Below are 12404 nucleotides of genomic sequence, written 5' to 3'. Positions count from 1 at the left end.
TTTCAATGATTGTAATGAATGTATACAAGTTTCTCCCTTTTTCGCTCTCTCCCTCTCTCAATTTATTTCACTATCTCATCACCAACACTGCTAAGATATTTAGATAGATTACATTCTTTCATTCGTTCATTCATTCATTCATTTGTCCTCTGATACATTAACGTTAATTAAATTATTGTTCGCATACAAGTGTGTTTGTTTAATTTATCGCGATGTGTCCGTGTTTGTTTGTGTGTTTGTTCGTTTCAACACTAAGCACACACACACGCACACAAACTCACTCGCGCTCACATTCACATGTGGAAAGATCTAACAAATTCATTAGGTTCGGCTGTGTGCTATACAGACGTTCACGCACACACGCACACAGACACATCAGATTATATGAATATATATAATATTATGTAATATATATAGCGAGAGAGAGAGAGAGAGAGAGAGAAAAAAAACTAAAGAAAGAGTTAGCCCCAGGTTCTCAGATATATAAAAGGGTGGTTTTGTACTGTATCGATTTCATGATCGTCATCATTTTCGCCATCGTCGTCGTCATCATCATCGCCATGAACACGTACACACCATACATACATACACATACATACAAACACGCACACAGACAGACGAACAGTTACTCGCACACGCACACAATCAGACGAAAACGTCCAGCAGTGTTATCAATCGGCCAAATACAAAAATATTAATTAACCTTTAATCTTCATTAACTTCCACTCAACAGGCTTGCATGCATGCACTGAACGTACAAACAGACAGACAGACAAAGAAACATAAATACATACATACATACATATCAGGGAGTTTCGATTTTTTGTGACGGATGTACTGTGCTTATGTAGTATTGTATAAACGTATGTAATTGAGTGAAACTATATTTTTAATGACGACCCCAACATTTTTGTTGAATAACTTTTTAAATAATTAACGCAACAAAAATTTTCTTTTTGAGTTTACGGAGAGGATCATTCCAGAAACCACTGCCAGAAGTCATCAGACGTACCGGTTGGCGGTTCGACAGATCATTTTACGCTCTTTTGTTTCAACGTTATTGGCACAGTCAGGGCCGCATTAACACTGAGATTCAAGTACCCAGTAGTAATTGCGATGGCCCGCCATGCAAGAGAAGGGGTTGAAGGGGTCTGAAATTGACTGAACATTTAAGGTGCCGTTGGTTGTGGCGATTGCATAGGTTGGTGGAGAGGATGGCTTGTGTGAACTGCAAAATTGTACATACTTTCACGCACGGTCGTGTCAACTTGGAGGAAATGTTATACAGAATTTGATATTTTGGGCGTGTTAGAATATATAGGAGGTTGTTGTTGCTGTTGTTGTTGTTGTTGATGATGACGATGTTGTTGTGTTTGTTGTTGTTGATGACGATGTTGTTGTGGTTGTTGATGTTAATGATTGGTAGTTCATTTTCTAAACAACAGCCACAAATACTTTTATTGTTTAGGGATGACGATAATTTTAAATAGCAAGTGAGTAAAGGAATGAATGAAAAAACGAATAAATGAATGAAAGAACGAACGAATATATAGATGAATAGATGAACAATCAACGAGCGAGTGAATGAATGAACGAATGAACGAATGAACGAATGAAACAAAGATTTCAAAGGGAAGTTTAAGAAATGAATTTCAACAAAATTACACGCATCGTCCGCATTTCGTTTCTGTGTGTGTGTGTGTGTGTGTGTGTGTATGTATGTGTATGTTTGTGTATGTATGTGTATGTTTGTGTATGTATGTGTATGTTTGTGTATGTGTGCATATGTATGTGTGTGTATGTAAGTGTATGTGTGCATATGTATGTGTATGTATGTGTATGTTTGTGTATGTGTGCATATGTATGTGTGTGTGTGTATGTAAGTGTATGTGTGCATATGTATGTGTATGTTTGTGCATGTATGTGTATATGCCTGTGTTTGTGTGTGTGTTTCTATTTATATAAGTATAGTGGATACATTCGAAGCAATCCCAGTAAGAACGATAACATGAAACAAAACACAACAGCAACAACAACAACAACAACAGCAGCATTAAAAACAAAAACATTATTTCCCGCCAAATCTTGCAATCTCTGCCGCACACACCCAACGCCAAGATGGCCGCCATCATAATGAGGTCACCACTGGCGTTTGACCCAGTTATTTCCGACCAATCACCTATCATTTGCTCGATGACGACAGAGAATGACCTATTAATAAATTGAGGATAGTGTCGGATTGATAATCTCTCTCTCTCTCTCTCTCTCTCTCTCTCTCAATCTTCTCATGCATACAACGCGCAATTTTTTTAATCCTCTGACATGGTATTTGTTTCTGTGTACGTCTGCGTGTGTGTGTGTGCGCATGTGCAAGTATGTATGTGTGTCTGTCTTTGTGTGTGTGTGTCTGTGCGTCTGTGTGTGTGTGTGTGTGTGTGTATGTGCCCGCGTATTTGTTTGGTGTTTTTAAATGCATTACCTCGTTGGTTGAGATGAATGTGAGCCTCTCAAAGGTTTCCATCCAATCAAACCAAACATCGAAATAAAAAGATGATGATAAAATTGACCATCATCATCATCATCGACCACCACATCATCATCATTATCGACCCCCACCACCACCACCACATCATCATCATCATCATCATCGTCATCATCATGGTTATCAGGATGGACCATCCAACCAACTACATATTAAGGAAGAAGTGACTTGCTTGTAATTGCTCATTTGCTTGCAAACCTTCCTGGCATATTAATCCGCAGTTTGGCTGAAAAAGAGAGAGAGAGAGAGAGATGAGAGAGAAAGAGAGAGAGAGAGAGAGAGAGAGAGAGAGGAAAAAAAGAGAGAGAAAATCGACTTTCCGGGAGAACGGTGGCAGGCAGTTTTAAAAAAGGATATGTTTAGGCCTTACTTACAGTCATTCTAACTTTTGTATTTCCTGAATAAACCCACACACACATACATGCTTATATTTCTACATACATACGTACACACACACACACACACACACACACACACACACACACACACACACACACACACGTACATACATTGTAAGAGTGTATTGGTGTAAGAGCATCTATTTACACGTCCTATCATTTTCTTGTCTTTTAAATCTTTACAAACGATCGTGTCAGACTCACTTGACGATGATGACGATGCTGATGTCGTTGTTGTTGCCGCTTCAGCTGCTGCTGCTGACGACGACGACGACGATGATGATGATGACAGGGGATTACACGTCTGGCCGTCGTTGATTGAAGGATGTTTGTTTATCATTGATATGCATTCAATTAGATTCGCTACGAATTGTTGTTGATGGTGTTTTCGGGGATGTCGCTGCTGTTCGTTCGTTCGTTCGTTCGCTTGTCTGCTTGTTCGTTCGTTCATTTGTTCGTTGGATTGTTCGTTTGTTATTGTTGTTGTTGAATTTGTTGTTTACTTCAAATTACTTATAAATTTGTAAACAAAGAGAAGAGTTTTGAAATTTTTTTAAAATCAACCAACCAACCAAATAATCAAATAATGAAGATGGAAAAATCCTGAAATAAGCAAGTTTTTCTAAATATGAAACGATTAAAATGGCGCAAATACACGTGCAAATTAATTAATTAATTAAAATCCATTAAACTATTTATAATTAATTAATTAAAAATAAATTTGTTCAGTTTTAGAAATTAATTAAATAATTTTTAATAAATCAGTGCAAAAATTTCGTGTCCAAATAATGGGGTTTTAACGATGCTGTGTTTAATATTACAGATGAATGAATGGGCAGATAAATGAATGAATGAATGAATTAATTAATTAATTATTGAATGAGTGTATGAACTGATTAAATTTCAATAAATGAATGAATAAACGAAGGAAATAAAAAGAATTAAGTTGTGAATGTAATTGTAATTTTGTTATCATTATAATTATTATCGTTATCATCATCATCATCGTCATCATCGTCGTCATCATCATCATCGTCATCATCTTCATGTCTTAGTACTCCATCCCATTGAGGAGCGGAGTTATGCCCAATCTGAAATGATGATGAAGTGCTGGGTGATGATGAGGGTGATGACGATGGTGAAGGAGATGTTGTTGTTGGTGGTGATGATGATTTTTGATAACATTATCATCATCATCATCGCCATCATCATCATCATTATCATTATTACTGCCATTTTTAAAAGCAGAAGCATGATTAGCGGTCGCACGGCTGGTAGCAGAGCTGGCCTCCAAGTGGTTATGCTGCTGGTCAAAATTATGATGGCGGTGCTGCTGCTGATGATGATGATGATCACCATCATTATTATTATTGTTGTTGTTGTTGTCGGCAGGAAGACACCTAGCGACAACGTTGGAAGATGAGGAGGAGGAGGAAGAAGAAGAGGATGATGATGAGTGATTGTAGAGACCTTGGGCCATGAGCTGGAGGGCCAACTGGTTCTTCACCCCACTGGCCTTCTTCATTTTGGCCCTCTTGTTTTGGAACCAGATTTTGATCTGGCTCTCGTTGAGGCTCAGTTCTTTGGCCAGGCAGGTCCTCCTCTCCTCTGTCAGGTACTTGTTCTCGTTAAACTCTCGCTTCAATCGGGCTAGCTGGTCCCCCGTGAAAGCAGTGCGAGGTCTTTTTTCGTCCTGCTGCTGCTGTTGCTGTTGTTGCTGCTGCTGATTGGTCATGTTGTTGTTGGTGGTGGTGGTTGCTGCTGCTGCTGCTGCTGCTGCTGCTGTGTTGTTCTTTCTGCGACACTTCCTTGAGCGAGGCCCTGAAAATTATAACAAATGTTGTTAATGCTGTTTATGTTGTTGATGATGATGATGGTAGAGTAAATACCTAACATAATAATAATAATAAGCATTATCATCATCCCTACCATCCTCATCATCATCATCCGTTCCACTTCCCACAATTCACAACTTCCGGCAAACGCTTAATCGTTTCGAAATGGCGGCCTTCTAATTACAAGAGCCATATTTCCGGCTGCTTGCCTGCTGATGACGTGTGCACCAAAAATCATGAATATCAATTTTTGAAGAGTTTTTATTTTGTTTTTAAACTTTTATTTCTATGCTTTTTATAATTAAACGGCGGAAATCAATAGCTCTGTGTAGTTGATAGAATGGAGGTGATGATGATGATGACGATGATGATGGTAGCAGACGTGACGATTACGATGACCATGTGACTAATTTTAATGATGATATCGTCCATGACAACATAGAACAAGCACAACAACAACGTACAAATTTTAACGCAACAACAAAAACAAGGATATTAAAAGCAACAACAACAACAACATCAACAACAACAACAAAAGCAACAACAACAACAACAGCAACAGCAGCAACAACAACAACAACAACATAGATATTAACAACGGGCTTTATAATGCAGACAATATTTGAACAACAACATTCGAAACAAGCAGACAATAACAAAGGTAACAACAAACAGCATCAAAAACTCTAAATATCTGAAGCCGGAAAAAGATCATTGTTGAATACTCTGGGCGTTATTTAAAGTTTTTGTTGCCGGAAATGATGATGACGGCAATGAAATCTTTGAAGCGAGCAGCGGTGCGTATCACTTTAAATTGATTATGAGGCGCTTCGTGCTGGCGCTGATGACGATGATGATGATGATGACGACGATGATGATGATGACGATGGTGATGATGATGACGATGGTGATTATGATGATGATGATTTTGTTGCTTTTGATGGTACTGGCGACCACGATGAAGATGATGGTGGTAGTGCTACTGTCAATTTGAAACATTTTTGTTCTAATCCGCCTCTTAATTATCATTGCTATCTCAGTCAAATCATCATCATCATCACCACCATCATCATCATCATCACCACCATCACCACCATCATCATCATCACCACCATCATCATCATCATTTGAAACATATGCAAATGAATGAGCCAGTGTATAGAACAACGACAAACATAACAGCGCAATAAATAATAATGTTCCACCATGTGTCTACCATGCAGTTTCTCTATCTAAGCTACGCTATGCTATGCGTGTAGTAATTGTATCTATGAATGTCTATGGTAACAAAATGATGATGATGAAGACGATGATGATGACGATGGTGGTGGTGTTGATGGTGGTGCTGATGATGATCACCTGATGACGGCCTGTCAGAATATCTCGTGCAGTAAACCCAAGCCGGCCACGGTAATGTTGGTTGGACAGGTTTCGCTGCTGCTGCTGCTGTGGTCGCTGCTGCTGCTTCTGATGCTGCTGTTGAGGATGATGATTTTTTGGCGAAATTAGATTTGTGGTGTTGATGGTGATGTTGTTGTTGTTGTTGTTGTTGTTTTTGTTGAAGATAGTTGAAGTGGAACGCGGGTTGATAATTTTGCCGCTCTGTGTTTCGCTGCTGCTGCTGTTGTTGTTGTTGAAGGAAAAATTGTTGCGGTTGTTGCTGTTGCTGTTGATGTTGATGAAGATGTTGTTGTTGTTGTTGTTGATAATGTTGAGGATGTTTTTGTTGTTGTTGTAGATGATGTTGAAGATGATGTTGATGTTGTTGTTGAGGACGATGTTGGCATTTGCAGTCCACCACATCATTCTCGCTCCACTCCAACAATTTTGCATTTTCACTTGCATGTACATCGTCATCATAATCAGCATCATCATCATCATCATCATCATCAACAATCACGTGATGTTCATCCTCGTCGTCATCATCGTCATCGTCATCATTATCATCATCACCGGTTTTGTTGTTGCCATGGCCATCTTCGTCTTCTTTCTCATCGGTGACGTCATTTTTAACGTAACACTTCAGAGGAAAGTTAGCCTCGCAGACGTTCGTCACATCTCTACTTTTGTTCTTCACGTCATCGCCATTATAATCATCACAGTTTGGTCCGACGCCATGTTTAAAAATGGCCGATCTATTTCCGGTAAACTTAAGGATGGGTGGATGGTGGTGACGGAGGGCGGAGAAAGGAAATGAAAAAATTGAAGGACTGAAGAATGGCGAACAAGTTTGTAAGACGTTATTATTAATGATGTTGTTGATGTTATGGTTGATGTTGTTGATGTTGTTATGGTTGATGTTGTTAATGTTATGGTTGTTGTTGTTGTTGTTGTTGTTATTGTTGGTGTTGTTGTTGTTGTTGTTGAAGCTAACGCCAGCAAAATTGAAAACATTGTTGTTGTTGTTCATTTTAAACATTTCCAACTCATCCTTCGCAAAATGTTTCTGAGCCAAGAGTTTGTAAAACATGGCCGCCGATAAGATGGCCGCCGACGAATGACTTCCGTTCAAAAATGGCGGACACTGAAATGATAAGCGGGCTGCCATTGGTGAAGTCTGTTTAGGAATTGTTAGGTCATCATCAGCATTCTCAATGACGTCATAATCCTCTTGATTCACCTGGCCACTGCTGGTTATGTTGATCTCGAAGTCATTGATGTTCTTGATGCTGTTGATGTTGTCGCTGAGAACTCCACTGGTGCCGTCTAGTTCATCACTCTTCTCATTTCCGTTATCATCTGCCTTTTGATCTAGTGTCTTCGGTGACGTGTGGGCGTTACATTTCGTGTCCGCTTCCTGCTTCAAAATGGCGTCTATAGAGAAAACGCTGGTTGTTTTTGACAGAGATGCTGATGCTGACGAAGATGAAGACGACGACGATGATGCGAAAATGGTTGAAACAGATGATGGAATTGTATTAAATAATGATGATGTTGTTGTTGATGTTGTTGTTGATGTTGTTGATGTTGTTGTTGTTGACGACGATGGTGATGGTGTATTAATTTCTGCCCTGTCTTTTTCATTGCCAACATTTTCGACATCATTCATGCTCCGAACGTAGCTCCTAGCGGCGCCATCCCAATTAATGCAGCTGTTCACGTTGTTTAAGCTAGATTTGCTGCTGCTGCTGCTGCTGCTGCTGCTGCTGATGGGAATTATTTTTGAAAAGAGGTTTCCGCCTTCGTAATCTGAGTTGTTCAACATTTTCTGCTGGGCTTTCAAAATCGAAACAGCCTAAGTTAGATATGAATAACAGTTGCTATTGTTGTTGTTGAAGTTGTTGTTGATGTCGTTGTTGATGTCGTTGTTGTTGATGTTGTTGATGTTTTTGATGTTGTTTTTGATGTCGTTGTTGTTGTTGTTGATGTCGTTGTTGTTGTTGTTGATGTTGTTGTTGATGTTGTTCACGTCACATGTATGTCTTGAAACTGGTCAAAAATGAAATCAACATTGCAGAGCCAACGATGCAAAATAACGAAAACGAGTAACTCCGTGAGCGGTGCAACAATTCAGTCGCAACATCCAAACCATCATCTCTTATATAAGCAATCAAACATACATACATACAAATATACATACATACATACATACATACACACATACATACATCGATACATACATGCATACATATACAAGTTTATTGATTATTATAATAGTCTAGGATATGTTACTATTAATAGCCGATTGAAAGCTCTCTCAAACTGATTCAATTAACCTGAGCTAAGCCACGCCTCCCTCATTCAAATCTCACAGTTTAAGACGTTTGATTGGCAGGTCGATCAACCAATGAAAGCACTTCGTTCATTGTTCCTACAGTTTGAAATGCGAGGCAGTGATTGGTCGGATTAAATTGACGATCAGCCAATAGGAATGGGGATAGCATTTAGAGGCGATTATTTCGTTAATAGATTTCTGTTATGTCTACAACTGATAGCGACCAAGGCTTCATTAATCATCATTACCGTCACCATCATCATCACCATCTTCATCACCATCATCATCATCATCTTCATCGTTGTCGTCTTCATCATTTTAATCTCAGTTGCTGTTGAAGTGAAGTTTCATACTTATTTTTTGTATTTCCTGGTATTTTAATGAAACCTACACACACACACACACACACACACACACACACACACACACACACACACACACACACACACACACACACATTGACAAGTCCACTGACGTTAAAATTATGCCACACGAAACACAATCGAACAAACATGTGTGTGCAGATAAATACAAAATATATAAAGGTTGCAACTCTTTTTCTGATTTATAATCTTTTCCGGAAGTGCTGCTAACCAAAAACAATAAATACAAAATTATACATATATGCGACTTTTTCCAACGATGTTTATGTGTTTATTTTTTTATGTTTGTATAATTTTTCAATCGAAAGTAATTTATTCAGTTTTTTGTTGTCGTTGTTTTGATGTTGATGAGGATGATGACAACAACAACAACAACAACAACAACAGCAACAACAACAACAACAACAACAACAACAACAACAACAACAACATCGTCATCGTCGTCATCAGCCAACCGTATCCTAACTTAAGTGGAAGCCCCACTGATTCAATGCTCAAATACAAAACAGACTTTTAATTTTAAAAAAATTACCAAAAACCGTGAAAAGGAAGCTAATTAATTTTGTTATAAAAGAAAAAAAACAAAAAAAGGCCCATTGTTTGTGATTAAACGCTATATAATTTATTCCAAAAATTAACGTTTGAGTGATTTTTTTCTTTCAAATGCTTAACTTTTAAAACAATTATTTCTCTAATGAATCAGTGCGCCACCACCACCATCATCATCATCATCAACATCATCATCAACATCATCATCATCATCGTCGTCGTCATTTTCTTCATAGCTAGGCACCATTATGCAAAAACTCGAGATTACTAAAAAAGCAATCCAGTCAGCCAAGCAAGTTTAAGTGCGTGCCTGCATTACTTGCTTGAAGCACAAATTTTGAAAAAAATGAGTTAATTATTTTAAATAATTATATTAAACAATGATTATAGTAGCGAACGGAGAAAGTTGTATCAAAAGAACAATGCCTTCTATCTTGATTGTGTATTTCATTCTGAATGCCCATGACAAGAATACGCGCGGAGACAAACCATTCGCTTAGTTATTATTGTATCTCTTGGTCTTATTTAATAAATATTATTGTTGTTGTTGTTTGTTGTTGTTTTGTTGTTGTTGTTGTTGTTGTGGCATGCTCTTCTGATCGGTCAATTATAAATATACCTCTGCTACCAGCGCGAAACTAAAAATTATTTTTCGTTTAGAGTTTTTGATAATAGTTTGATTGATTGATTGATTGATTTACTGACTTACTGATCAATCAATTCTCCTCTACATTTCGTATTCTTTGCGATAAAATTTATCAGTCGTTTTTAATTAAATAGAGGAAAAATAAAATTTTAAATTTGTTAAACGTGAACTTAAAATAACAAATTCCAAAAATAAATAAAACATTTTTGTTCTTTGGTAACCTAAACCGTTCATTTCAAATTAATTACGTGACGTCTTTTTTGTTGTTTGTTTTTCTCGTCCGAACTTGAAAATAACCAAATAAATATAAATAATAATAAAATAATTAATACAAACGATAAATTATTATAAATAAATATTAACAAATATTAATAATAAAACTAATGATTAGAAATGAATTTAACATTTATATCTCATCAAATCATTTTTTTAATCATCTTCGCTTTTTTTGTTTCTCCTCGGGCAGCTAGTGGTTTGGATTTTTTTAATAAATTAATGATTGAATGAATGAATGAATGAACAATAGAATGATGGAATGGCTAAAATGTAAAACTTCTAGTTTAGAAATCGAACTATCAAATAATTAATAAATTCCTAACTGCTTATTTCGTTAGTAGCATTTCACATTTTAACTTAACTAAAATATTTTTTTATACGAAATGAATAATCAATTAATAAATTTATAAGTCGTGACTGCCTTCTGAAATTGATTCATTTAATCAAATTTTATTAAAAATATCAAAAAGTTAAGAAAAACAAATCAACCGCGAAACAAAACAGGTAGTACGGAATATAGCCTGGAGTACAATGAAGAGGACAGCAAAGAAGACGGCAAGAAAATTAAAATTGGTCACCAGGTTGACATCCACAACAACGACACACTCATGATTCAGGTGGGCAGTTCTAATCTTCTCTCAAAATTCAGAGCTAAGTATCTTTTTAAACATTTAAAAAAGTATTTCAAACAAAGTTTCTTTAAAAGTTTAAACTTTAATTTAAACAATTGTAGTTCCAACTTTACGATACTGTTCACTAATTTCAAAAAATTAGGAAGAGAACTACACATACTACTCTTACAGTTTGAGCAAAAGTAGCAGATGGGTTGACAAGAAAGATGTCCCCGCGACCCCAGAGGTCATTCTCAAAGACCACCATCTGGGGGCAAAGGTCAATTTAGTTAATGAATTTAATTTTTCCAATATTTATTTGTTCATTCATTGTAGTTGTTCATTGAATTTTCAATTGTAGTTTTAGTCATTCATTCATTTTATTTCATTCATTTACTCGTTCATTGGTTTTATTGCTTTCTTTCATTCATTCTTTTCTTTCTTCCTTCATTCATTCATTCATTTATTCTTTTTATTTCATTTATTCGTTCAATCATTTATCAATTGTATTGTAATAATTTTTTTAGTGATATTTCAAATATTTCAAATGAATAAATGAATAAAATAAATGAATGAATGAGTAAATGAATGAATGAATGAATAAATGAATGAAGCAGTATTTTATGAGCAAAGAACAAAAATTGAACAGGTTTTAAGATTGGACGGTGATTTTATTTTCTATGGTCATCTCATTGATAAGATCGTCCTAACAACTGGCGGTTTGTGAGATCATCATCACCACCACCACCATCATCATCATCAACAACAGTTACATCGTCATCACCATCATCTTTTCATAAAAATTTTAATCATAAACTTTCCAGTTACAAATCGCGCCGATTAATTTTAAACATTATCATTCCATTGTATTATCGTATCGTCGCCACTTTTTCCATCCATCTATTCATTCATTCATCTAATCATTCATTCATTCATTCATTCATTCATTCATTCGTCCATCCATCTATCCCTGCAAATATTTGTGATCTTGACGACTGTAGTCCTTCAAGACGATGACGACGATGATGATGATGACGACGACGACGACGATGATGATGATGACGATGACGATGTAATAATGCTGATGATGCTGGTTGGTGGTTGGTGGACAGCAACGACGATGCATGCACGCATCCAGGATTCATCCACACAAACGAGATGACTCACTCCATGCTCACCTACTCCTCTTACATCGCACCTCTCATGGCCAACTTCTACACCACCTCCGATCAGCTGCCAACAGGCACGCTGTTCGTCTTTAAGAATAGTTAGTAGTGGTGGAATGAGGACGACGATGAAGATGATGATGTTGGTGTGGTGATGATGTTTGTGTGTGTGATGATGGTGCTGGTGTGATGATGATGGTGCTGGTGTGATGATGATGGTGCTGGTGTGATGATGATGGCCGACTCTGAGGATGACAGCAATGGTGATGGTGATGGGGGCTTC

At 37.0% G+C, this 12404-nt stretch overlaps 2 protein-coding genes across 2 annotated transcripts in view; one reads left to right on the top strand and one right to left on the bottom strand.

Annotated features, from left to right (window-relative positions):
• Positions 1-4399: 4399 nt before the first annotated feature.
• HELRODRAFT_127402 (hypothetical protein) lies at positions 4400-6183 on the bottom strand (the record flags this gene model as incomplete). Its single annotated transcript, XM_009019002.1, has 2 exons — positions 4400-4698; positions 6135-6183. Coding segments are annotated over 2 exons (348 nt in total), but the record flags the coding sequence as incomplete, so codon positions are not given.
• A 3619-nt stretch (positions 6184-9802) lies between these two features.
• Positions 9803-12404, top strand: part of HELRODRAFT_172338 (hypothetical protein) — a gene marked incomplete at both ends in the record, with an annotated part of 5074 nt that continues 2472 nt past the window's right edge. The window contains 5 exons of the mRNA XM_009019001.1: positions 9803-9827; positions 10849-10961; positions 11119-11235; positions 11605-11674; positions 12094-12222. Of these exons, the coding sequence (XP_009017249.1) occupies positions 9803-9827; positions 10849-10961; positions 11119-11235; positions 11605-11674; positions 12094-12222 (454 nt within the window). The remainder of the gene's footprint in view (positions 9828-10848; positions 10962-11118; positions 11236-11604; positions 11675-12093; positions 12223-12404) is intronic.

Source organism: Helobdella robusta (genome assembly GCF_000326865.2).
Source record: "Helobdella robusta unplaced genomic scaffold HELROscaffold_23, whole genome shotgun sequence".
NCBI classification, from domain to species: Eukaryota; Metazoa; Annelida; class Clitellata; order Rhynchobdellida; family Glossiphoniidae; genus Helobdella; species Helobdella robusta.
This window is presented reverse-complemented; position numbering and strand designations above follow the sequence as displayed.